This window comes from Dromiciops gliroides, chromosome 4 (assembly GCF_019393635.1).
Source record: "Dromiciops gliroides isolate mDroGli1 chromosome 4, mDroGli1.pri, whole genome shotgun sequence".
Classification (NCBI taxonomy): Eukaryota; Metazoa; Chordata; class Mammalia; order Microbiotheria; family Microbiotheriidae; genus Dromiciops; species Dromiciops gliroides.
In genome coordinates, this window is record NC_057864.1 from 383181232 (window position 1) to 383206085 (window position 24854).

At 41.0% G+C, this 24854-nt stretch overlaps 2 protein-coding genes across 2 annotated transcripts; both read right to left on the reverse strand.

Annotated features, from left to right (window-relative positions):
* Positions 1 to 6891: 6891 nt before the first annotated feature.
* On the reverse strand, positions 6892 to 7543 carry LOC122725986 (splicing factor 3B subunit 5). The gene has a single exon (XM_043963393.1). It carries the CDS (start codon positions 7401 to 7403, stop codon positions 7143 to 7145), a length of 261 nt encoding a protein of 86 aa, XP_043819328.1. The 5' UTR covers positions 7404 to 7543; the 3' UTR covers positions 6892 to 7142.
* Positions 7544 to 23716: 16173 nt separating this feature from the next.
* LOC122725987 (splicing factor 3B subunit 5) lies at positions 23717 to 24256 on the reverse strand. Its single transcript, XM_043963394.1, has one exon. The coding sequence runs from the start codon at positions 24114 to 24116 to the stop codon at positions 23856 to 23858; it is 261 nt and encodes an 86-aa protein (XP_043819329.1). The 5' UTR covers positions 24117 to 24256; the 3' UTR covers positions 23717 to 23855.
* Positions 24257 to 24854: the final 598 nt, after the last annotated feature.

Here is a 24854-nt window from a genome sequence, read left to right on the forward strand (position 1 = left end):
TCAAATCCCTGAATATCCTTTTCCTCTTAATGGTTAAGTAAATCTTTTGTTAATGATTGAATGACCTACAAGAGTCTCATTTTGTTCCAATATAAAACATTAACAACTAGGGTACATCTCATATTTTTCTTGTGGAGAAAAGAGATGGGGTTAAAGAATAATACAATTAAGTGGATCCAAAACTGATTGAATAGAAAGACTCAAAGAATAGTCATTCAACGTCAATATGGCAAGGGGTCTCCAGTGGAGTAGCAAGGGATCTTTGGTTGGCCCTGTGCTGTTTAGCATTTGTATCAATGGTGTGAATAAAGGCTTAAATGGTATGTATTTTAATCAGCTTTACAGATGACATAAAGCTGAAAGGGACAGCTAACACAGTGGATGAGAGGGTCATGGCCCTAAAAATGCTGATAGTCTAGATCAGAGGGCGCATACTTGTGGATCAGAGGGCCACATTTGAGGTTTTCTAAGTCAATACACTGCCCATAGGGACCTGTTTCTATTTGAGTTTGATATCACATGTGTAGAGATCATTGGGTTAAATCTAATAAAATGAATTTCAATAGGGATAATGTAAAATTTTATATCTGGATACAAAAAACCCCCAACTTCACAAGTACCAGATGGAGGATGTATGCTTAGATAGCTGTTTTTATGAAAAAGAGCTGGAGGTTTTAGCGGACTATAAACTCAATATGAATTAGCAGTTTGATCAGGCATTACGAAAGCTAATGAGATCTGAGGGGGAAGGGGGCAGGGGAGAAACATTAAGAAAGACATAGATCAAAGTACAGGGAGATGATAGTTCCACTGTACCCTGCCCTCAACAGACTTTATCTGGAGTATCATATTCAGTTCCGGGCACCCCAGTTTAAGGTAGACATTGATAAGCTGGAGAGTGTACAGAAAAGGACAACCAAGGCCTTGAGTCCATATCATATAAACAGTGGTATGCTGGAGCTGGCTCCTATCAGCTCAAGAGATCCAATTGTTAAATTTTCAGCATGAGTATTTATACCCTGAAAACTGGTAATTGCTATAAATCAGGGCTCGACTTGTTCTTCTGTTGATTATCTAGGATCAAGAAAAGTGATAGAGAATATGTTAAATTTTAAGGTGTTATACATCAATTTATTTTCTTGAGAAACAGTTTTTAAACATTTACCAGCAAACTTCTGCATGTGAGCATCGATTGAAGGAGCTGGGGTCGTTTAGCCCAGAGAAGATTCAGGGAGAATACTAGTAAGATAGCGATCTTCAAGTCTAGGAAGGGCTGTCATATATCATATTCTGTTTAGCTGCAGAGAGCAAAACCAGGAGCAGTGGGTGAAAGTCAGAGACAAATTAGGCTTGTTATTAGGAAAAAATCCTGACAATTCACACTGTTCAAAAGTGGAAGAAGTACCTCCCAAGGCATTGAGTTGTTTTTTTTTTTTTTGGCAGGGCAATGAGGGTTAAGTGACTTGCCCAGGGTCACACAGCTATAAGTGTCAAGTGTCTGAGGCTGGATTTGAACTCAAGTACTCCTGAATCCAGGGCCAGTGCTTTATCCACTGTGCCACCTAACTGCCCCCGGCATTGAGTTCTTAATTTCTGAACAGCTTCAAGCACAGACTCGGTGACTACATGTTAAGTGTGATACAATGGGGGTTCCTTCTGGTTAGGGGTTAGATGAGATGGCTACTGAGGTCTCTCTGAATTCAAATTCTATGCACGCATAATTCTTGGATTGGACAGATGTTGTAGAAGTAGAATCAACAAGATGGCAAGTGATTGGATGTTTAGGGTAAAGGAAAGGAAGAATGAAGAATCAAAGATGATCATGAGGTTGCAAACCTGGGTGGCTAGATGGGTGATGATGCCCTTAGTAGAAATACAGAAGTTAGGAAGGGTGGATTTGAGAGAAAAGACAATGAGTTCTGTTCTGGACATGTTCAGTTTGAGCTGCTCATCTAAATTCCACCAGCTTAAAAGGCCCAATAGGCAACTGGTGATTTGAAACCAGACCTTGAGACAGAGACTAGGGATGGATATATAATAAAGATATATCTATGTATACAGATAACACACACACACATAGGTACATATCTATCCATGTCATTTGTATAGATCATGGTATCATAGTTTGGAGATGTCATTCTTAATTCCTCAGTGTCTCTCATATGCCATATCCAATCTGCTGCCAAGGCCTGTCAACTTTACCTTTATTATATTTCTCAAATCTACTCCCTTCTCTCCTGTGTTACTGCCACTTTCCTGGTGTAGGCCCTTATCACCTCACACACAGACTACTGCAAGAGCCTGATGACTGGTTTGCCTGCCCCATGTTTCTCCCCACTCTAGTCCATCCTCCAATGGTCTGACCATGTCACACACACACACACACACACACACACACACACACACACACATACCCCTTTTCTTTTCTTTTTTTTTTGCGGGGCAATGAGGGTTAAGTGACTTGCCCAGGGTCACATAGCTAGTAAGTGTCAAGTGTCTGAGGCTGGATTTGAACTCAGGTCCTCCTGAATCCAGGGCCAGTGCTTTATCCACTGCGCCACCTAGCTGCCCCACACACCCCTTTTCAATCAACTGTAGTGTCTGCCTATGACCTTCAGGATCAAATACAAAATCCTCTGTTTGGCATTCAAAGCCCTTCATAACACGTAACATAACTCCTTCTACTCCCTCTCCTGCTCTTCTGAAAATGCACCAATCCTACCCTCCAATCCAGTGCCACTGGCCACCTTCCTTATCTGGAAGAAGACACCCTATCTCCTGATTCCAGGTATTTTCACTTGCTGTCCCCCATGCGTGGAATGCTCTCCCTCATCTCTGCTTCTTGGCTTCCTTCAAGTGCTAGCCAGAATCCCACCTTCTGCAGGAATCGTCTTAATGCCTCTTGATTCTGATTTCCCTGTCATTTCCTATTTATTCTCTATATAGCTTGTTCATTAGTAGTCATTTACGTTTTATTTCCCTCATTAAGATGTAAGCTCCTCTAAGAGCAGGAACTCTGCCTTTCTTTGTATCTCCAGTGTGTAGTACAATGCCTGGCACATAGTAGGCACTTAATGTTTGTTGACTAAAGAGTTAACTAAGGTCTCAGAGAAGGAAAATGACTTGTCCAAGATTATAGAGGAAGACTAAGGATGGGGGAAATTAAGAGCTCATTAAATAGAGTGTAATAGCTAAGTCAGAGTTAGATTGTAGAACGTCTTGATGTCAGGTTAAGAAGCTTATATTTTCTTCTACAAGGGAGATGATGCTTCATGTACTGAATGAAGACTGCCTTGGAGACCTGAGTTCTAATCCTGCTTATGACACATTATTAGCTGTATGACCTTAGACAAGTCAAGACCTTGGACCTCTCAATGTCCCCAGGCAAATCCCTATGACTATTTAAAACAAGCTACCATACTGAAAGGTCTATGAATTCAGATTTCCTCTGCCTCCCAGACACCCCCAAAATAGTCACTGAATGCCTTTTTTTCTCTTTTGTGGGGCAATGGGGGTTAAGTGACCTGCCCAGGGTCACACAGCTAGTAAGTGTCAAGTGTCTGAGGCAGTATTTGAACTCAGGTACTCCTGAATCCAGGGCCAGTGCTTTATCGACTGTGCCACCTAGCTGCCTCCACTGAATGCCTTTCAATGACATAACTTGACATATATTACAAGGATAGGTTTGTGAGGGGACCTTGGAGGCAGGACAACCACTAAAGTGAAAAAAACCAAAAACCCAACTGAACTAAATGACAGAAGGCATGGCAAAATTGCTATGGGAGAAGATTGTAGAGGTAGAATCAGGTAAGATTTGGCAACTGTTTGGATGCAATGGGTGAAGGGAAGGTATAAAGTCAAAGGGAGAACAGAAAGTTCAAGGTTTTGCACCTGGATGGCTGAAGGAAATGAGGAAGCTAGGAAGGGAAGGTTTGGGTTAAGGGGACTTTAGGGACCAAAGCTCGTAATTATTCCAACACAGAAAAGTCTTTTTTCTGTAAAAACTTGAAACAGATTAAAGAATCTTCTTTCACCAGTCACTTTCAGTTGAAGGTATTTCAACCTGAACAAGAATGAAGTACTATTAATGCTTATGGACTTGACTGGCCATGAGTTGCCAGATCCATCATGAGATAAGACTTTAATATATAAAAGAGTTTTATACACGTATTACATAATTAGAATGGTATAAAAACCCAGACAGCCATCACAAGTTGGCAACAAACTATATTTTTGAGTATCTTAATGGAGTATTTCTATTCTAGGGTCATCTGCTGATCTGTGTTTGGAGAGAACAATGCTAACTTACACTAGTGAAAAAAAATTACTGGCTCATAGAATCTACTTACATTTTGCTTTATATTTATTTTCATATACTTGATAAGAATTTTTAAATAACTTTTCCCTCCCTTCAACTGTCTTTTTTTTTTTTGAAGTGGTTTTTTTGGTGAGGCAATTGGGGTTAAGTGACTTGCCCAGGGTCACACAGCTAGTAAGTATCAAGTGTCTGAGGCTGCATTTGAACTCAGGTCCTCCTGAATACAGGGCCAGTGCTCTACCCACTGTGCCACCTAGCTGCCCCTCAACTGTCTTTTAATCCAATCTATTTCATTAGTTCGATGTTAAAAGTAAATGTATGCAGAAATGTTTAATGTTATTTTTATATATACACACACACACACACATATATATAACCTATATCAGATTACCTGCTGTCTAGGAGAGGGGGAAGGGAGGGAGAAAAATCTGAAATTGGAAAGCTTGTATGAACAAAAGTTGAGAACTATCTTTACATGTAATGGGAAAAATAAATAAATAAAATACTTTATTAAAAAAAAGTAAAAGTAAAGGGGCAGCTAGGTAGTGCAGTAGATAGAGCACTGGCCCTGGATTCAGGAGGACCGGAGTTCAAATCCAGCCTCAGACACTTAACACTTACTAGCTGTGTGACCCTGGGCAAGTCACTTAACCCCAATTGCCTCACCAAAAAACAAAACAAAACAAAAAACCAAAAGTAAATGTAAAACTAAAATGAGACACAAAACATGCTTCTTCCTACATTAGTTCCAATTCATCACTCTTTTCCTGAGTGCTTGCAGACCCCATCTATGTCCAGGAGTTTCCCTGCCCTGCTAACATCCAGGAACTACATATTTTCAAATTCTTTGGTTCCCCAAATTGTCCCTGTTCTTACAATCTCTGTGAAACTAAAAATAAAGGTGTGAACTTCCCATGGCCTTGCTCAATCAACCTTCCCTGATTTTCACTCTCTCCTCTTAGCTCCAAAGTATGTCTGTGCCACTTTTTTAGATTTAGCATGTTATTTTGTACTCTTTTTATACATACATTTTCACCAACTATGCCCCCTGCAGTCAGAGCCAATAGCTTTTAACTCTTTAAATTCCCTCTGGGTATCCTAAATAGAAAAACAAAAATTTGCTGTCAATGATTTGTAAACAAATTCCCTTAAGATAAAGTGGGAAGGGGCAGCTAGGTGGCATAGTGGATAAAGCACCGGGCCATGGATTCAGGAGTACCTGAGTTCAAATCCAGCCTCAGGCACTTGACACTTACTAGCTGTGTGACCCTGGGCAAGTCACTTTAAAGTGGGAAAACGTGGGACCTTTACTCACTCTACAACTTATGTTCATCTGTGTCATCTAATTTATATCAAGATATATATTAACTCTCCTGTAGCTAGAAAACCAACACCCCAAGGAAAGCAGCAAGCCAGAGGAAATGCCTCAGAAAGAAAACAGGAGCAGTGGAATGTGACAGAGATAGATGTGATATAGGAGGCAAAAAAGGGTTAACGGAAAAACCTAAGACCCAAGCTCTGAAAGGGATTCAGACCCCAGTTAATGGATAACTTAAGACTTGAGTCTTCATTAATTTAAGTCAAGGCCTAGGTTTTCGTGTATCCACATTAATCAGTACCGATAACAAGAACATACAGAGGCAGGTCATAGAGACTTTAACCATAACAATGATACATTGACAGGACATAGAAATTCAAACTGGAAATAGATGATAAATGAAGATATTTTGAAACTAGCCATGGGAATAAAAAAGAGATGTGCAGAAAAGGCCAAATTTGTCCCCAGATTCATCTTATGACTTGTAAACTCCAAAAACACACCTCCACAGAAAAAGGTACCCCCCTCTGGGGTTGGTTTAGGACCCCAGGAACTCCAAATTAGGTTAAGCCCTCCCCTGTACCTCCCTAAGGTGGAGATTATTATAATGAGACCAATAATTTATCCATACTCTAAATATAACTGTCTCTTTTTCCCTATTAGAGAGATACCTTTCCACTTTTCTGGTTCTCTCCCTGTGTTCATTCACAGTATTGCAATAAAACTTGGGAAACTGAGTCACAGAGTCTTGTAATGCTTTTGGGACGACTTACGATTAATTTGACCCTAATTCCATCCCACATCAGATGTTCTGTAGTAACCAAGGACTTCACAGTATTGTCTGGACAAAACTGGAGGCAGAATTCACCTCATCGCTGTTCTACGTACCCAAAGAGTATGCTCTTCCCAACCCAGGAGATAAAACAAGGCCTGAGAAATAATGCCTTGTAATAACGTAGGGCAGCCTCCTTAAGAGGCCCTGGTGTCTTAGTAGCCTCCACAGAAAGCAGAATCGTGTAGTGGCAAAGGCACAGGATTTAGAGTCATAAGACCTGGGTTCAAATTATGCCTCTCTGTGAATAACTTCTTGTACAGATCTCAGTGTTCTCATCTGTCAATGTGGAAGTGGGACTAGATGACCTATAAGAACCCTTTTCAAGCTTCAAATCCTATTAAACTTCACAAACCCCTATGTGTGTCACCCATTTCCCAGTCTCCCCCATCCCCACCAAACACACACTATTACACCTGGGAATGCTCAGAAGATTGTTAACTTTATGAGGAGAGGAAAAACAAACGCCAAAATCCCAACACGTTTCCAAGTTAACTCCATCTCCAGAGTCGCTGCCCGGGCACTGGTCAGCGCTGAGGTCACCCCACAGTCACAGTGTCGTGGCCCTTCTTAACAGACAGAGCGGCCCTGCTGAGGCATCGTGGGGGCGGCAGGACGGCGTGGCCTTCAGGCGGACGTCTGCGTCGGGGGCATGGTCGGAGGGCGCCGGGGGCTCAGTTCTCCTCGGGCTTGTCGGCCGGGGGCCCGCAGGGCTGCAGCATCTTCTCCATCAGGTTGAAGCGCACGCGCGCTTTGCTCTCGTTCTCCGCGATGGCGAAGTAGTTGAGGAGGTCGAAGTGACCCATGTAGGAGCAGTACGAGTCGCGGTGCTGGTTCACCAGCCACTCCCACTTGGTGGTGTCTGCGTGGCCCGTGCCGATGTATTTGGACTGGAGGTGCTCCAGCTGGCTGTGGATGGTGTAGCGGTCCGTCATGGTGCCGAGGACTCGCCCTGCGCTGCTTCTTTAGTCCAGGTGGCAGCCGCCACACCTGTAGCGTTTCCCCGGCAGAGAGAGAACAAGCGAGAGAGAAACCGAATATACACTAAGAGACCTCGAGCGTCGCAGGCGTTAGACGTCACACACTTGGACGCTTTCTTAATTGGTCATCCCGGAAACCGGATGCGGAAGCGGCGAGTTGTCTTTACAGACGGGAACTCTGGGGCATTAAAATACCAAACTACAAATCCCATGATGCCTGGACGCGGGTATATACTTATAGCCTTAGGTAGTCCGACAGCTCAATTCAGTGGAGTTACGCCGTAGTGAATGACACCTCACATTTGACCTCAGAGAAAGCAAAGGAAGGAACTGCAGCCACAGAATCTCCAGTCTGAGACTTGAAAGGAACCTCGGACTTCATCGGGTTCTTAACCACGGCACCGTAAACTCCTTAAATATATATGTAAATTTAAATATATCTATATATCTTCCTTCCTTCCTTCCTTCCTCCTTCCCTCCCTCCCTCCCTCCTCCCCATCAATGCTTCTTAGTACAATAAATCATTTCAGTGCTTTTTGACTTGAAAAAGAAGTTTCCTACAAGGCATTCATTCAGCATTTACTCGAAGAGTTTTAGGAAGCCCTTTACAATCTTAGTTTTAAGACCCTGCTTTGAACTTTTGATGATGTCATCAATATTAGTGGTTCACATCCATTGTTCTTATTCCAGACTCTGGAGTCGAGTGGAATATATCTCATTCCTGCTCTAGTAATAGTTTTTCTAACAGCACCTAGTCACGTGCTGCTTAAATCTGATCAAGAATAAACTTATGGGACAGCTAGGTGGAGCAGTGGATAGAGCACGTGCCCTGGAGTCAGGAGGACCTAAGTTCAAAATCCGGCCTCAGACACTCGACACTTACTAGCTGTGTGACCCTGAGCAAGTCACTTAACCCCAATTGCCTCACCAAAAAAAAAAAAAAAAAAAGAATAAACTTCCCTCCTTCCTTCAGGTAATCACCACTCTCAATTCTTTCCTCTGATCGAAGGATCATAAATCAGTGCTGAAAAGAGATCTTAGAGCCCAATCCCTTATTTTACAAATGAAGAAACTGAGGCCCAGAGAGATGTTAAATTTACACAGGTAGTAAGTAGCAAAGTCAAGATTCAAACCCAGGTCCTGTAATTCTAAATTCAGCACATTCTCCACCGCATTACACTCTTCAGCTTCCAGATGCTCAAGTTCACTCTTTTTTTTTTCTTTTTTTTTTTAGTGAGGCAATTGGGGTTAAGTGACTTGCCCAGGGTCACACAGCTAGTAAGTGTTAAGTGTCTGAGGCCAGATTTGAACTCAGGTACTCCTGACTCCAGGGCCACTGCTTTATCCACTGTGCCACCTAGCTGCCCCAAGTTCATGCTTAAAATGAGAACATGCCTGCCCTTAAAGACTTTCAAGTTTTTGTCTGACAGGGACAGAGGATGGCAATAATATCACATCCTTATTTCTGGACACTGCCACTCAACACAGTGGAGGATTGCATAAATATCCTTGGCTGCCATATCAACACTATTGAGCTTTCAGACAACTACATATCTCCAGCTTTTTCAAACAAACTGTTGGTTAGTCATGTCTTTTTCAGGTTGTCCTTGTGGAGTCAAAATTTTTTTTTAGGTCAAATGTAATACTTCACATTTATCCCTCTTAAGTATCAACTTATCCAGCTTGAGCTGGACTATCTTGTTTTTCCTTTTTTAGTCCTTATTCTGTCATCTGGTATTTTACTTTGTATCTCCCCCCCCCCCCCCCCCCCCCCCCCCGCTCTGTGTGTGTGTGTGTGTGTGTGTGTGTGTGTGTGTGTGGCAATGAGAATTAAGTGACATGCCCAGGGTCACACAGCTAGTAAGTGTTAAGTATCTGAGGTCAAATTTGAACTTAGGTCCTCCTGAATCCAGGGCAGGTGCTTTATCCACTTCGCCACCTAGCTGTCCCTACAACCCACTCTTACAATGAGAACAAACCTGTCCTTTCCCTTAGTTTCTTCTTTAGTTGATTCTTCCATTGTCCTGGCACAAAAGTCAAACTTCTCTGGATCCCCTTCTGAGTGTGAGGAATCAGTACTCATGAGATGGATGGATTGTGCATCCACTTGCTGTTTTCTTCTTATGTTTCAGTGTATTAATTGAATGAAAAAAAGTGTCATGTGCCTTCTGTGGACAAGGCACTGTGTTTAGTTCTGGGGATAAACATGGAAAAATAAGACAATCCCTGCCCTCAAAGAGCTTTAAGCTTTATAGCTTAAGACTGCACTAAAACTAGGGATAATAAGTCTAAACATATACATATACATACAAATACTTGTATAGAAATATATATGTATGTATATATGTGTATATAGCTACATATATACATACACACACCTATGCCAAGCCATGCATATGGAAAGCAGTTAATTGTCTAACTCTTTCCATGAGCAATAGTGTGAGAAAATAATTGGGATTTGGCAGACGCTCAGGGGCCCCACCTGAAGATAGATTTAGAACTGATCAAATTGGGTGAGACTGACTGAGAACCTACTTAAGGTTGATTAAATTGAGAACACAGGCTACTGTTCTCAGAGTCTGTGGACTAGGACACCAACAGGAGACCACCCTCAATCAATCAGTTTGAAGAACCTCCCCTTCCAGGGGAGGGGGACAGGAAGTAGGAGGTGAGGCTGGCTCCCTGGCTCTGGCCTCTTTCCTTCCAGAACCTCAAGTGGGTGGCTGAGGGAAGAAGAAGAAGAGGGAGTTGATTCTGAACCCTAGGGTAGATAGGCTGTGGCTGTCTTTCTGAATGCCACATGTTCTATCTTTACTAACTTCTTATATACTTTAATAAATGCTTAAGCCCAAACACTGTTGCTGTTTCTAAATTATAAGTAAATCCTAGCTAGTTTCCCCCCCACACTGAGGGGGGGGGGGAAGGTAAGGACACACACATTAGATTTTACTCTTCACAGTAGTCATTTTGATTTGACTACTGTTCCCAGAGAAAGAGGTGGGAAGTGATTGAGAGAGCGCAGGTTAGAGTATGACAACAGAATATATAGCAAAGTGCCTGGGAAGTGTGTTCTGGGGTTACTAAATTTCTCAATATCATTCGATGCAAAGAGGAAAAACCCACCTATGTCATGAGTAGTGAATCTATTAAAGGAGGTGATAGTAAAAGTAGCAATAAAATCCAAGGAAGCAGATAGGTAGACTGGAACAAATGATGAGAGGTATCATATGCCAAAAGCACCTATAGATACACTGGGTTAGTCTTGCAGAAAGGAGATGGATTAATTCTTCTTCTTCTTTTCTTTTTTTTTTTTTTTGGTGAGGTAATTGGGGTTAAGTGACTTGCCAGGGTCACACAGCTAGTAAGCATCAAGGGTCTGAGGTCATATTTGAACTGAGGTCCTTCTGAATCCAGGGCTGGTGCTCTACCCACTGCACCACCTAGCTGCCCCGAGATGGATTAATTCTTAGAAGTTGTTAGAGAAAGAAAGAAGAGGGAGATCAGAGGGGCTTTGCAAAGTGGCCTAATGCAGGAAAATTTGACCTTGATTCCATGACATCTTATGTCTGACACAGAAGTAAGACAAGAGATTTACTACTGCTCATATACCTATGGGAAAACATGGGTAAAAGTAGATAGGTAGTCAGGAAGCCACATGCAATCTCTGGTAAAACCACTAGATGATCTGAGATTTAGCTACCATTCCCAGGGTCCCTTCAGTCAGACTCACATTCAAGAATTAAACAAGATGAGGATTCTCCATGGATTCTAACAGTAAATATCCTTCTGATGTCTTGTCTCGGGTTCTATCTTACCTTATTTAATTTAGGTTGTAAAAGGACGGTTGGGGCAGCTAGGTGGCGCAGTGGATTAGAGCACTGGCCCTGGAGTCAAGAGGACCTGAGTTCAAATTCAGCCTCAGACACATGACACTTACTGGGCTGTGTGACCCTGGGCCAGTCACTTAACCCCAATTGCCTCACCGAAAAAAAAAAAAAGAATCTTAATGGGGTGAAGGCATAAGCCATTTTTTAAAAACATTTAATTATTTTTTTTTAGTGAGGCAAGTGGGGTTAAGTGACTTGACCAGGGTCACACAGCTAGTAAGTGTTAAGTGTCTGAGGCTGGATTTGAACTCAGGTCCTCCCAAATCCAGGGCCAGTGCTTTATCCACTGTACCACCTAGCTGCCCCCTAGGGAAGCACTTTCAAGGATTTCAACTCCAAAGTATTTCAGGGAAAGGAAATTAATTGCTTCACCAGAATCTATTCCTCTTTTTTTCCATATAAATATTTTATTATTTTCCAGTTACATGTAGAAATAGTTTTCGACATTTGTTTTTATAAGATTTCCTGTTTCAAATTTTTCTCCCTCCCTCCCCAAGACAGCAAGTAATCTGATATAGGTTATATATGTACAATCACATTAAACATATTTCTGCATTAGTTATGTAATGAGAGAAGAATCAGAGCAAAAAAGGAAAAACCTCAAAAAAGAAAAACAACAACAACAAAAACAATAGAAATAGAATGGTTCAATCTGCATCCAGATTCTACAGGTTTTTGTTTTTTTTTCTTCTGGATTTGGATAGCATTTCCCATGAGTCCTTTGGAACTATCTTGGACTCCCATGAGTCCTTTGGAACTATCTTGGATCATTTTATTGCTGAGAAGAATCAAGTCTATCACAGTTAATCAACACACAATGTTGTTGATACTGTGTACAATGTTCTCCTGGTTCTTTTCATCTCACTCAGCATCAGTTCATGCAAGTCCTTTTAGGTTTCTCTGAAATCCTCCTGCTCATCATTTCTTACAGCACAATAGTATCCCATTACATTCATATACCACAACTTGTTCAGCCATTCCCCAATTGATGGGCACCCCCTAAATTTCCAATTCCTTGCCACCACAAAAAGAACCAGCATCTATTTCTGCTCCCAAGGCTAAAGTCATGTTACCAGAAGGTAGAAACTCTGGACCTGTCTTGGTTTTTACCCATGGGGCTGGCAGCATTCATGGTCCCCATTTCAGTCTCTACTCAACATACAATCATGCAGCTTCTCTTGCTGGGCTATGGCAGGTCTATGATGGATCCAAAATACAGAGATCTATGTCCTCACTGACAGCTCAAATAATCCTGGCCTTGACATCTGGATATCCAGGAGTCACAGAAAGAAGAAGAAAGAAATAAAAAGAAATACAATGTTATCTCTTTGTAAATTTCCATTGGAGCTTCATGACATGGTGAGATAGTTCTGTCATTTAGCTATGTGACTCTGGGCAAGTCACCTCACCATTTGCCTCAGTTTCCTTATCTCTAAAATGAGGAGGTTGGACTAGATGGGCTCTAGTTCCAAGTCTAGGATCTGGTCCTTTATGGCATCCAAATAATTTCACCCTGACCCCTACACACATAAATAAATACACACTTACACAGAGAGTACTTTAATGAAAATGAAAAACATGGATAGACTTGCACAAAATAAAGAAGAGCAAAAGGAGCAGAACCAAGGGAATGTTGTATACAATAACAGTGATACTGTTTTAAGGACGATTTTGAGTAACTAAGCAATTTTGACTATTATAAATAACCACATTTATTAGGAAGGACATATGAAGGAAGACACTCTGCATCTAGAGAAAAAACTGATAAATAGATGTGTAAAATGATTTTACATATATGTACATATTTGGATCTAATGGTAGCCATCTCTAGGGTAGAGGGAAGGGAAGAAAAAAGAGGAAAAAAGTAAATTTACATGATAATTTTATTATATATTTAAAAAGAATAGCAATCTATACATAATAGATTTGCAGCTTCATGTGCAACCATCTCTTTATTCTACTGTTGATGGAATTTCTTGTTTCATTTCACAAATTAAAAATAAAATCAATAAAATTGTAAAAATAAGAAAATGAATGCCACAACCAGGTGTTACATCTGAACACCACACCAGTCTGATTCCTTCTCTGTCTTGACAGTTGTGGGATTAGTATTTCTATTAAGATACAGCAATACTTCCTGCCATTATTTGTTCTTCCCTGAGTTGGGGAGAGTGCTTCATAATTCCAGAACATTTCCCCAAAATTTGGGCTTAGTACTTTAGTCAGAGACCCTGCATTGACCCATATTCTCTAAAGGAAGAATCATGGGATTAAGTAGTAAAACAGAGGAGGTTGCTAATTTTGAATATATAGAAGGTGTAGTGATATACCTCCATTTTCTACCCTTTCTCTCCTTTTCTCCTTTGACACTCCTTCCCCCCAACCCCGGCCCTGCCCTGCCCCATCATCTCCATCATCTTTTCATGAATCAGGTATGTGGGATTTTCTTGAGAGTATGTCACTCTTTGCATCCCACCTCCCATGGGAAATAACTAGGACAATCTTTCATCTCCTGGTTGTTTAGGGATATAAATAGGCATACATTACTTGTTATATAACCACAGGTGTCATTATACACGTGTCCCTATTTCAAAGGACCACTGGAAAAGAAACTACACAGCCTTTTTTTTTTTTTAGTGAGGCAATTGGGGTTAAGTGACTTGCCCAGGGTCACACAGCTAGTTAAGTATTAAGTGTCTGAGGCCGGATTTGAACTCAGGTACTCCTGAATCCAGGGCCGGTGCTCTATCCACTGCGCCACCTAGCTGCCCCCTACACAGCCTTTTTAAAAAATATAAGGTCCATAAAAAATTAGAAATAGAATAGATGTCCATTGATTGAGGGATGACTAAACAAATTATGGTGAATGAATAGAATGGAATATTACTAGGCCATAAGAAACAATGAATTCTTCAGAGAGGTCTGGGAAGACACCTGAACTGATGCAGAGTAAAGGAGAAGCAGGAAAAGAGAATATATAATAACTACAGCAATAGAAATGGAAATACTGTGACAACAAAAACAAAAACTGAACACTGTGTAATTTTTAAAAATCAAGCTTTGTCTTGGATGAGTTGAAAAAGTGTACCTTTCATCCCTTCCTTGTGGAGGTGGAGGACTATGGATATAGACATTGCACATTTCTATATGAGATTCAGGTGATGTATTGGAAAGTTTTGTTAAATTGCTTCTTTCTTTCTTTTTTTCAATTCTTTGTTACAAAAAATTACTTTATGCATAAGGGATGCGAAAGGGGGATATTCAAAAATAAAAGTAATGTAAAATAAAACCCCAGGAGATAGTAAACATTTTTTAAAAGGGAAATTGAGTAGTGTTACAGAATGCCTTAAGTGAATATGGAAATTAGAGTAAGATGAATGTGGCCATGAGGATTTTGAGTATAGTGGGCAGCTAGGTAACATGAGTGAACAGAACTTTGGACTTGGAGTCAGGAAGATGAATTCAAAGCCTATCTTAAATATTTACTGGTTACGTAGCCCTGGAAAAGTTACAACCTCTCAGTCTCAGTTTCTTCATCTATAAGATGAAGGTAACCATAATATCTACCTTACAGAGAATCAAATAAGAAATAATTGTGGGGCAGCAAGGTGGCGCAGTGGATAGAGCAGTGGTCCTGGAGTCAGGAGGACCTGAGTTCAATTTGCCCTCAGACACTTAACACTAGGTATGTGACCCCGGGCAAGTCACTTAACCTCAACTGCCTCACAAGAAAGAAAGAAAGAAAGAAAGAAAGAAAGAAAGAAAGAAAGAAAGAAAGAAAGAAAGAAAGAAAGAAAGAAAGAAAGAAAGAAAGAAAGAAAGAAAGAAAGAAAGAAAGAAAGAAAGAAAGAAAAGAAATATTTGTAAAGCACGTTGCAAATCATAAAGTGCTATATAAATGCTAGCTGCTATTAGTGCAAAAATATAGTATAGTTTCCCACACACCCAACCCAGCCATTGGGGTAGCAGTTCAATTTCTCACTTGAATCTAATATACAGATTTGAAATTCAGTTTGTAAATCTTTAAGGGAAGACTACTCACAAACACCAAGATATCCATTAGTATACTTTGATTAGCAACTTGGCTTCAACTAAGGCACCACTTCAAAACACCTATATCTGGGGATGAAAATGTCCAATAAGCTTATAATGAACCCAGAAATAAGAACTGGTCTGGGACTATACGTACTTTCTGTGGTTCTAGCGAGTCTTTTACAGTGAAGGCACATTCAATTTTCTCTGAAGAATTCAACTTCATCGTATCAGACCTCGTAATAAGAGTTTGCAAAATTACAAACATGTTCAGAAGTTTTAATTGGATTAGCATAGCTTCTGTGAGTTATTAACCAAAAAGAGCCCATGGGAAATAACTAGGACAATCTTTCATTGCTGAGCTAAGGCTCAGTTAAGCTCCCAGAACAACCATAATTTTTAATATGGGCAGAGATTCCAAGGGGGAAAGAAAGGATAGAACTGATCTCTCTCTCTCTCTCTCTCTTTTTTTTTTACCCATTAAACTGGTATTTAATTAAATAGGTTGTTCCATTCAAAGTCTACTTGGAATAAAGCTTGACATTTACAGCTGATCTCATGAGAAAGGAGTAACTGCTTCACAGCTGGGTTCTACTTTTTAATTGGATTCTAGAAGATACAAAATTTCTCTAACTTCTATAGAAACTTAATCTATTACATCATTTTTATATAACATAAGCCATTAGCAAGGAATCTACTTTTATTTATATCTTTAGTTTTAACACTGACTTCATTTCTAAATATAGTCCCCTTCCCTATGCTACCCTGGAAGTCATCCCTTGTAACAGAGTGCAAAAATACTACTCAGCAAAACTAACCAACATATTAACTGAATCTCATAATGGATTCACCCATAGTTCCCCACCTCTAAAAGAAAGAAGAGAGGTTTATTTTCTCATTTCTTCTCCAAAACTAAGCCTGGTCCTTGTAATTTACACAATATTCAGTTTTAGTTTTTGTTCTTATTTCCATTTCCATTGTTGTAATTACTGTGTATAGTCTTCCTGTTCTTGCTTACTAAAATGCCTATAACCTGTGACTGAGAGATCAAACCAATGAACATATACTCCAAAGAAACTGAAGAGCAAAAGGTCTCATCTGGACCAAAACAGTAATAGCAGTATTTTGTGTGTGTGTGTGTGTGTGTGTGTGTGTGTGTGTGTGTGTGTGTGTGTGTGTGGTAGCAAAGAACCAGAAACAAAACAGATGTCTAATCATTGGGGAAGGTTAAACAAATTGTGGTAAGTAAATGTAATGGAATATTACTGGGCCATAAGAAAAGATGAACATGAAGAATTCAGAGAGTTATAGAAAGACATATGAGGGGTAGCTAGGTGGAACAGTGAATAAAGCACTGGTCCTGGATTCAGGAGGACCTGAGTTCAAATCCGACCTCAGACACTTGACACTTACTAGCTGTGTGACCCTGGGCAAGTCACTTAACCCTCATTGCCCCCCCCCCCAAAAAAAAGAAGAATGGGTCATTTACCTGAGCCATTAAGGTGGATATTACCCAAGGTTCTATCCTAAGCCCTATTCTTTTCTCTCTTGGATAGTCCCCATCTTATTCACTGTCATGACTTCAGTGATCTCATCTAAGCAGATAACTTTCAGTTATATAGACATATCCCTGATTTTTCTTCTGAACTCTATACCTACATCTCCAACAGCCCATAGGATTTATATATCTGCATATCCCACCAGAATTTCAACCTCGATATATCCCAAGCTGAATGTATTATCTTTTCCTCAAAACGTGCTCCTTCTTCTGACTTGACTATTATAGGATCATAAATCAGAATATGAAGGGACTTCATAGGCCATTTAATCCAATTACCTTATTTTATAGATAAGGGAATTGAGGTCCATGGAGATTAAGCATCTCACCCAAGGTCACAAAGTTAGTAAACATGAGAGGTAGGATTTGAACCCAGGTCCTCTGAGTCCACAGCCAGTACTCTGTCCACTTTAGCACACTGTTTCTTTCAGTGTTTTCACCATTCTTTGAGGAACCCATCTTTGAAATCTTGCTATTACCTTTGACTCTTCTTGCCTTTCAAATCCAGTAAAATCCATCTATCCCTTCCTCTCTATTTTAACTGACATCACCTCTAGTACAAGAACCTCATTAGTACACCTGGACTACTCAATAGCCTCCTTATACATTTGACCTCCTCTTTCTCTACCTCCTCCAATACACCTTTTTTTTTTTGGTGAGGCAATTGGGGCTAAGTGACTTGCCCAGGGTCACACAGCTAGTAAGTGTCAAGTGTCTGAGGCCAGATTTGAACTCAGGTCCTCCTGAATCCAGGGCCGGTGCTCTATCCACTGTGCCACCTAGCTGCCCCTCCTCCAATACATTCTTTATGCTACTTGTTATACTTATCTTCCTTATGCATAGATCTAATAAGGTCACATCTCTGATTAAAAGCTATGAAGAAGATGAGGATTGATTGACAATGATGAGGATTGACTGAGGATGATGGTGAGGATTAATGGATGATGATTGATGGTTGGTTGACTGATGATAATGATGGCAAAACATATGGTACTTTGCTGAGCTATTGTGAAGAAAATTCTTTGTCAAGTGTAAGGCACTATATAAATGTTATCTATTAGTGTTATTGCAATAATCAACCTCATGGGTTTATCGTAAGGAAATCTCTTTAAAGTACTATATAAATGTAGTTTACTATAAAAAAGAAAATGATGAGCAGGTTGCTATCAGAAAGACCTGGAAGGACCTGCATGAACTGATGCAAAGTGAAATGTACTGTATACAAAATAACAGTAATATTGTGAGATGATCTGCTGTGAATGACGCAGTTATTTTCAGCAATGCAATGATCCAAGACAACTCTGAAGGTCTTATGAAAAATGGAATCCATCTACAGAGAGAGAACTGATGGTATTTGAATATATATTGAAACATAAAATAAAAGCTATCAGTGGCTCCTAATTGCTTAAGAAGTAAATTTCAATCATTTACCTAACGTTCAGCACCCTCCACAATCTGCCACTATCTTATCTTTCCTAGTTATCTCACACTGCTCTTTCCATATATTTTATGCTTTGGGCATTGGCATTAAAAATACTAAATAGGATGGTGTTTCTTTTGTCCTTCCCACAATTGACTACTTAGGCTAGATGAAGGTTTCAATTAAAATAAATTAGTTAATTTGCATTGGATGGTGGCTTTTTGGTGCTATAGTCTATTGAAATGGATTACTTTTAAATTCAAATTTAGGTTAAATTAAAGCAGAAAGTTAAGTAAATTATCTGGTAGATTTAAGCAGTGTGGGCAGACAACCTGAATAATTGAGTAAATAAATACTAACTTTGTAGTCAGATTAGTTAGGCAACTCAAGAATAATTTAATACCCTGAATTATCTGCCACAAATAACCTGTATTGAAGACCTGATGTCACCAAATAATATCTTAATGATTGGAGTCAAGGAAAGGCAAAAATAATATTAAATATCAATTAAAAAATATTGCTCAAATAACTTTGAATATCATTGGAAAGGAAGAAGGAAATTATAAAACTAATAGTAAATTATTACTGAGATTATTTCCATTTTTAGCAGCATTTTAGTGCAAAAGGCAGGATGAACAGCATACTCCATATGATCCAGAAAAACAACAGATATATTTAGATATATTTGATATATTTGGATATTGCTTAACCCATTCCCAGTGACATAATTATTATTTTTTTTTTGGTGAGGCAATTGGGATTAATTGACTTGCCTAGGGTCACACAGCTAGTGTCAAAAGTCAGATTTGAACTCAGGTCCTCCTGAATCCAGGGCTGGTGCTCTATCAACTGTGCTACCTAGCTGCCCCTGACATAATTCTTAAGAATTGAGGTAAATATGAACTCTCCTTTATGAACAGCATTATTAATACAACCTCTTCACTAAAAGAGGCTGAAATAAGCACAATGGCAATTTATCTATATCTCGGTTTGCATTTTCCACTGAAAGCGATTCTTTCTCATGTTTTTTAAACTTCTTGCCATATATTGATATGTACTAGTTCAGGGAGAAAACTCATTCATTAAAATCAGAATTACAAAAGAAGAGTTGGAAAAATCCATTATTCTTTGGTACTTCAGCAGACCCATGAACTCACTGATGTGGGTATTCCTTCGAATGAAGATGGAGGAGGCTAAAAGGGTTAACAGATAAACTGAGGGTTGAGTCCTTATCAATAGTACCTAAAAGGGTTAATAGAGAAACTAAGGTTTGTGTTCTTATCAACAGTACTGTAACCAAGAGGGTTCAACCCTCACCATCAATAGAGACAGTAACTAGGGACCATTAACCATTAATAGCCATTAATATTCCTAGATGACAGGACTCCAAAAAAAAAAAAAGATAACCTACTTTTTCTCACTATAAATACAACCATTTTCATCCCCCTGTTTGAGACACCTTTCTCCTTTGGGTGCTCTCCTTGTGGTCACAGTATTCCAATAAAACTTGAGAGAGTCACCGAGTCTTGTAATTCTTTTGGGATGCCTCATGATCAATCTGATAAATTAACACCCCTCCCCCACAAACACACGCACATCATTTTGACAGATGCGGGCCCATTCATGCTCTCTCATCTGAGATCACTCTATGTCCTCCCCTAAGTCCTGCAAAGGGGATGTATACAATGTCCTGGGGAGGGAGGGTGCTTTCTCTAGTTTTCCTGCCATTGTCTGACTAGCAGCTATATGCCAAGGGAGACACTAGCAAAGGACCAACCAGCATGACATGCCTGCATCAAAGAAGATGCTGTGCTCTATGAGCAAAACAGAATTGCAGTAAATCAAAAGAAACGTGAGATGTGCAAATGTAGAGACGTCTTCACTCCAATATGTTCATATGGATTATTTGTGCCCAAACTGTCTTTTTTTTTTTTTTTTTGGTGGGGCAATGGGGGTTAAGCGACTTGCCCAGGGTCACACAGCTAGTAAGTGTCGAGTGTCTGAGGCTGGATTTGAACTTAGGTACTCCTGAATCCAGGGCCGGTGCTTTATCCACTGCACCACCTAGTTGCCTCCCCAACCTGTGTCTTTTAAGCTCACATTGGTCTAATCAGCCAGTTAGACACACTGTACCTTGACCCCAACATAGTGAGAGAGTTAGGATCCAAAGATCTTCACAAGCTAGAGCACTGGGTTGAATCTAAGATACAGTTAAACAGTGATAAATGTGAAGTCTTGTGCCTAGGTATAAAAAAATCAGCTTCACAAATATAAGATGAATTAGGCATGGATAGACAACTGTTGTTCTGAAAGTGATCTTGTTGCTCCATGAGTCTGCAGTGTGATGAGACAGACAAGAAAAGCTAATGCAATTTTGAGATGATTTAAGAGGGACCTAGCTTCCAGGAAGAGGGAGGTGAAAGTCCCACTATACTTTGCCCTCATCAAACCTTACCTGGAGTATTGTGTTCAGTTCTGGACACATTAGTTTAAAGACAGTGATAAGTTGGTGAGTATCCATCCAGAGGAGAGCAATCAGGATGAAGGGTCTTGAGTTTATGACAAATGAGGATTGACTGGAGGAACTTGTCATAATTAGCTTGGAAAAAAAGAAGACTCAGGGAAGACTAATGATAGTATTAAAAGGCTGTAGGGTGGAGCAGGGATTAGACTTGTTCTTTTTTTCCCAGAGGATAAAATTAAGAGAAATAGGTAGAAGTTGAAAAGAAGCAAAATTAGGCCTAATGTTAGGAAAATGGTCCTAACAATTGTTGTTGTTCAGTTGTTTTCAGTTGTGTCCAACTCTCCATGACCCCATTTGGGTTTTTTTTTTTTTGGCTGGGCAATGAGGGTTAAGTGACTTGCCCAGGGTCACACAGCTAGTAAGTGTGGAGTGTCGGAGACTGGATTTAAACTCCTGTCCTCCTGAATCCAGGGCCAGTGCCTTATCCACTGCACAACCTAGCTGCCCCCCATTTGGGGTTTTCTTGGCAAAAATACTAGAAGGGGGGCAGCTAGGTAGTGCAGTGGATAAAGCACCGGCCCTGGATTCAGGAGTACCTGAGTTCAAAGCCAGCCTCAGACACTCGACACTTACTAGCTGTGTGACCCTGAGCAAGTCACTTAATCCTCATTGCCCAGCCAAAAAAAAATATACTAGAATGATTTGCCATTTCGTTTTCCAGTTCATTTGACAGACAAGGAAACTGAGGCAAACAGGGTTAAATAACTTGCCCAGGGTCACATAGCTAGTGTCTGAAACCCAATTTGAACTCAAGTCCTTCTGACTCCAGGGCAGCACTCTAATCACTGTACTTACCTGTCAAAGGTTGTGTACATACATATTTTTTAATCTTGTGGCAACCCATTTTTCCATGACGGCAGGGATGGATTTTTAGAATCCATTCCAACAGAGTATTACTATTGGAAGATCACTAATTTAAAGAGATGCAAAAGACACTAAGAGATTATTTAACCTGCTCTTGGTCACATAGCCAGAATGTGAGAGGCAGAATTTAAATCCACATGATCCTTCCTCCAACTTCCATAACTAGAAGCCTTTCAAAGCTATCTTATACTAACCAAAAAACCCAGTGATCCAATTGAATAATTTACATTTCAATTTCTATTCACTTTTCCAAGCTTGAATATGATTAATTTGTAAACACTTTTTTGCTTGTCTTTTAATCCAATATGAGAATCTTTTCCCTTTAAAAGCAGCTATAACTGAATCCACTTAAAAGACATACTATCATTCTTCCTTAGTTTCTTGTACAAAAAAACTTACAAAAAGAGCTGATTATGCTCTTTTGTGAGGGATTGCTTTCTATTCTATTTATATTCCGAAAATCCCTTGGTTTTTCAATTTTTACCACCAATACCCCTATACCTCCTTCTCCTTGGGGCTTAAAACTGCTAAAGACAGGTTGTGAACCTGCCAAGACAGCCCAAAACTCACTTCCCATGACTTGATCACTTTCTCCTGAGTTCCAACAATAGTCTCTGTCACCCATTTGTAACTTGTAAATTCGAATTTTAAAAAAATTATTTATCTTTGCCCAACATATATGGCAACATCTATAGATTGTAATCTCTTTAGGTCAGGGCCCATGGATTTTGCTCCACAAAAAGTATTCAATACCTGCTGTGATGATTTATAGCTTAAACCTCGGTGAGGAAAAAAAGCAGTGGAACCTCTGCTATTGCACTTTTATCCATCATTTGTGTAGGTTACACCCTTAAAGAATTTTCTAACTAATGCAAATCAAGAGTCTTAGAGAGTGGCCTTAAGAAATTAAATGGCATTATTTGGGTTCAAGTCCTGCTTCAGCTCATAATGGCTTTGTGACAGCTTTGTGAGCTGAGGCAGGACTCAACCCCAATCTTTCTAAGGCTGGCTACCTATTTACCATGACATGTTGCTACCTTTATCATCATCTAATATGTGCCAAGATATCTGTCAACTATCCTGTAGACACTGAAATAAAAAGCCAGCATCCAGAGAGCAGCAAGTAAGATTAAAAGAAAGTAAAAAAAAGTAGGAGGAAGACTTAAGGGTAGACATAAACTAGGAACTTAAAACTGCTGTTTGAAAACACAGTATAGTGGGAAAAGCACCGCATTTGGAGTAAGATCTTGGTTTAAATGATGGTTCTAGGGGCAGCAAGGTGGCGCAGTGGATAGAGCATCAGCCCTGGATTCAGGAAAACCCGAGTTCAAATCCGGCCTCAGTCACTTGACACTTACCGTGACCCTGGGTAAGTCACTTAACCCTCATTGCCCTGCCCCTCCCTCCAAAAAAGATGGTTTTACCTTGGGCAAATTATTTCCTTTCTAAGCCTTAGCTTCCCTCTCTGTAAAATGAGTCAGTCTGTTGGATTAATGAGGGGTTCTTGGCCCTTTTTGAAACAGGAACCACTCTGACAGCCCTGGTGAAGTTTATGGACCCATTCTAGAAGGTTTTCAAATGCACAAAATGAAACACATTGAGATTGCAAAGGAAACCAATTATATTGCAATTACCGACATCAAAGTTACTTTAAACAGGAGTTCATAGACCTCAGGTTAAACAACAACAAACAACCGAGATTACTGGAGATCTGAAGTCTCTTCGAGCCCTAAGTCCTTAGGTCTTCCAAGGCCTCCATCACAGCTGTTCTGCCAAAGCGCTGCCCCATGGCTAGGATTTGGGGGGAGGCGGCCCGACACAAAAGTCTCGCACGTGTTCTCAGTTCCTCCCCCCTCCCCCTCAAAGCCGTAGCGCAGGCATTGGTGGGTCTCGAAAATGACCCCACAGGTCCCAGACCTCGGGCACTGAGGAAGTGGCTACGGATACAACGGCCAGGCTGCGGTGAGGAGCCCACGAGTGTCTTTCCCTCGCGGGACAAAACCGGACTCGGTCCTCGCGGTGCCGCGAGTTACCAAAGAGATCGGCGGCCCATTCGTTATCAGAAGGGGAGGGTGGGGTGACGGCGGCCGCCGGCGGGAGCAGGTCGGAGGGCGCCGGGGGCTCAGTTCTCCTCGGGCTTGTCGGCCGGGGGCCCGCAGGGCTGCAGCATCTTCTCCATCAGGTTGAAGCGCACGCGCGCTTTGCTCTCGTTCTCCGCGATGGCGAAGTAGTTGAGGAGGTCGAAGTGACCCATGTAGGAGCAGTACGAGTCGCGGTGCTGGTTCACCAGCCACTCCCACTTGGTGGTGTCTGCGTGGCCCGTGCCGATGTATTTGGACTGGAGGTGCTCCAGCTGGCTGTGGATGGTGTAGCGGTCCGTCATGGTGCCGAGGACGCGCCCTGCGCCGCCCGCTAGCCCAAACAGCGGCCGTCACACCCGCGGCGTTTCCCGGGTAAAGCTCGCTCCCGGAACCCCCAGCGAGTGCGTACTGAGATGCACGACGGGACTTCGGAAGTCGCAGGCATTAGACGTCATCGGTAGGAAGCCATCGCTTTTCCTTCCGGAAACCGGAAACAGAAGAGGCTTCACAGAGACAACGAATCCCACATACTTAGTGGGAGGTGAGAAAAGGATGGGGGAGGAGGGAGGAAGAAAGGGAGGCGCAATGCATTCCGGATTCCCTCACAGCACTTGGGCGGGCGCGCTGCATGCTGGGACTTGTTGTTCATGTAGGATCCGTGTTTAAGGAAGGTCAAATCCAAGATGTCAAGCACAAAATTTATTTCTTAGGCCAAGATACCTTTTTTGGTTCGTTATGTGAGCTTTTGCACTGTTCAGTTAAAGTAAAAATTAGGGAATAGGAAACGGAAGACTACTTAATCTGGGCTGTTGTTCAGTGACGCCTATAAGGTAGAGAAGGAAAGAAAGGAGAAAGGAAAAAGAAAAATGTGGAACTAGAATCATAGAACACGTCTCCTGCTCCCCAGCCAAAGTCTCCAACCCCAAAAGCCCTGCTCCTCGGCTTCTCCCATAAGCCTCCTGAGAACCCGGAAACAGGGCGGTACACACACAGCTCCAAGGTAATTGGCTGGTAGCTCTGATTGACAGGTCCCACAGGTG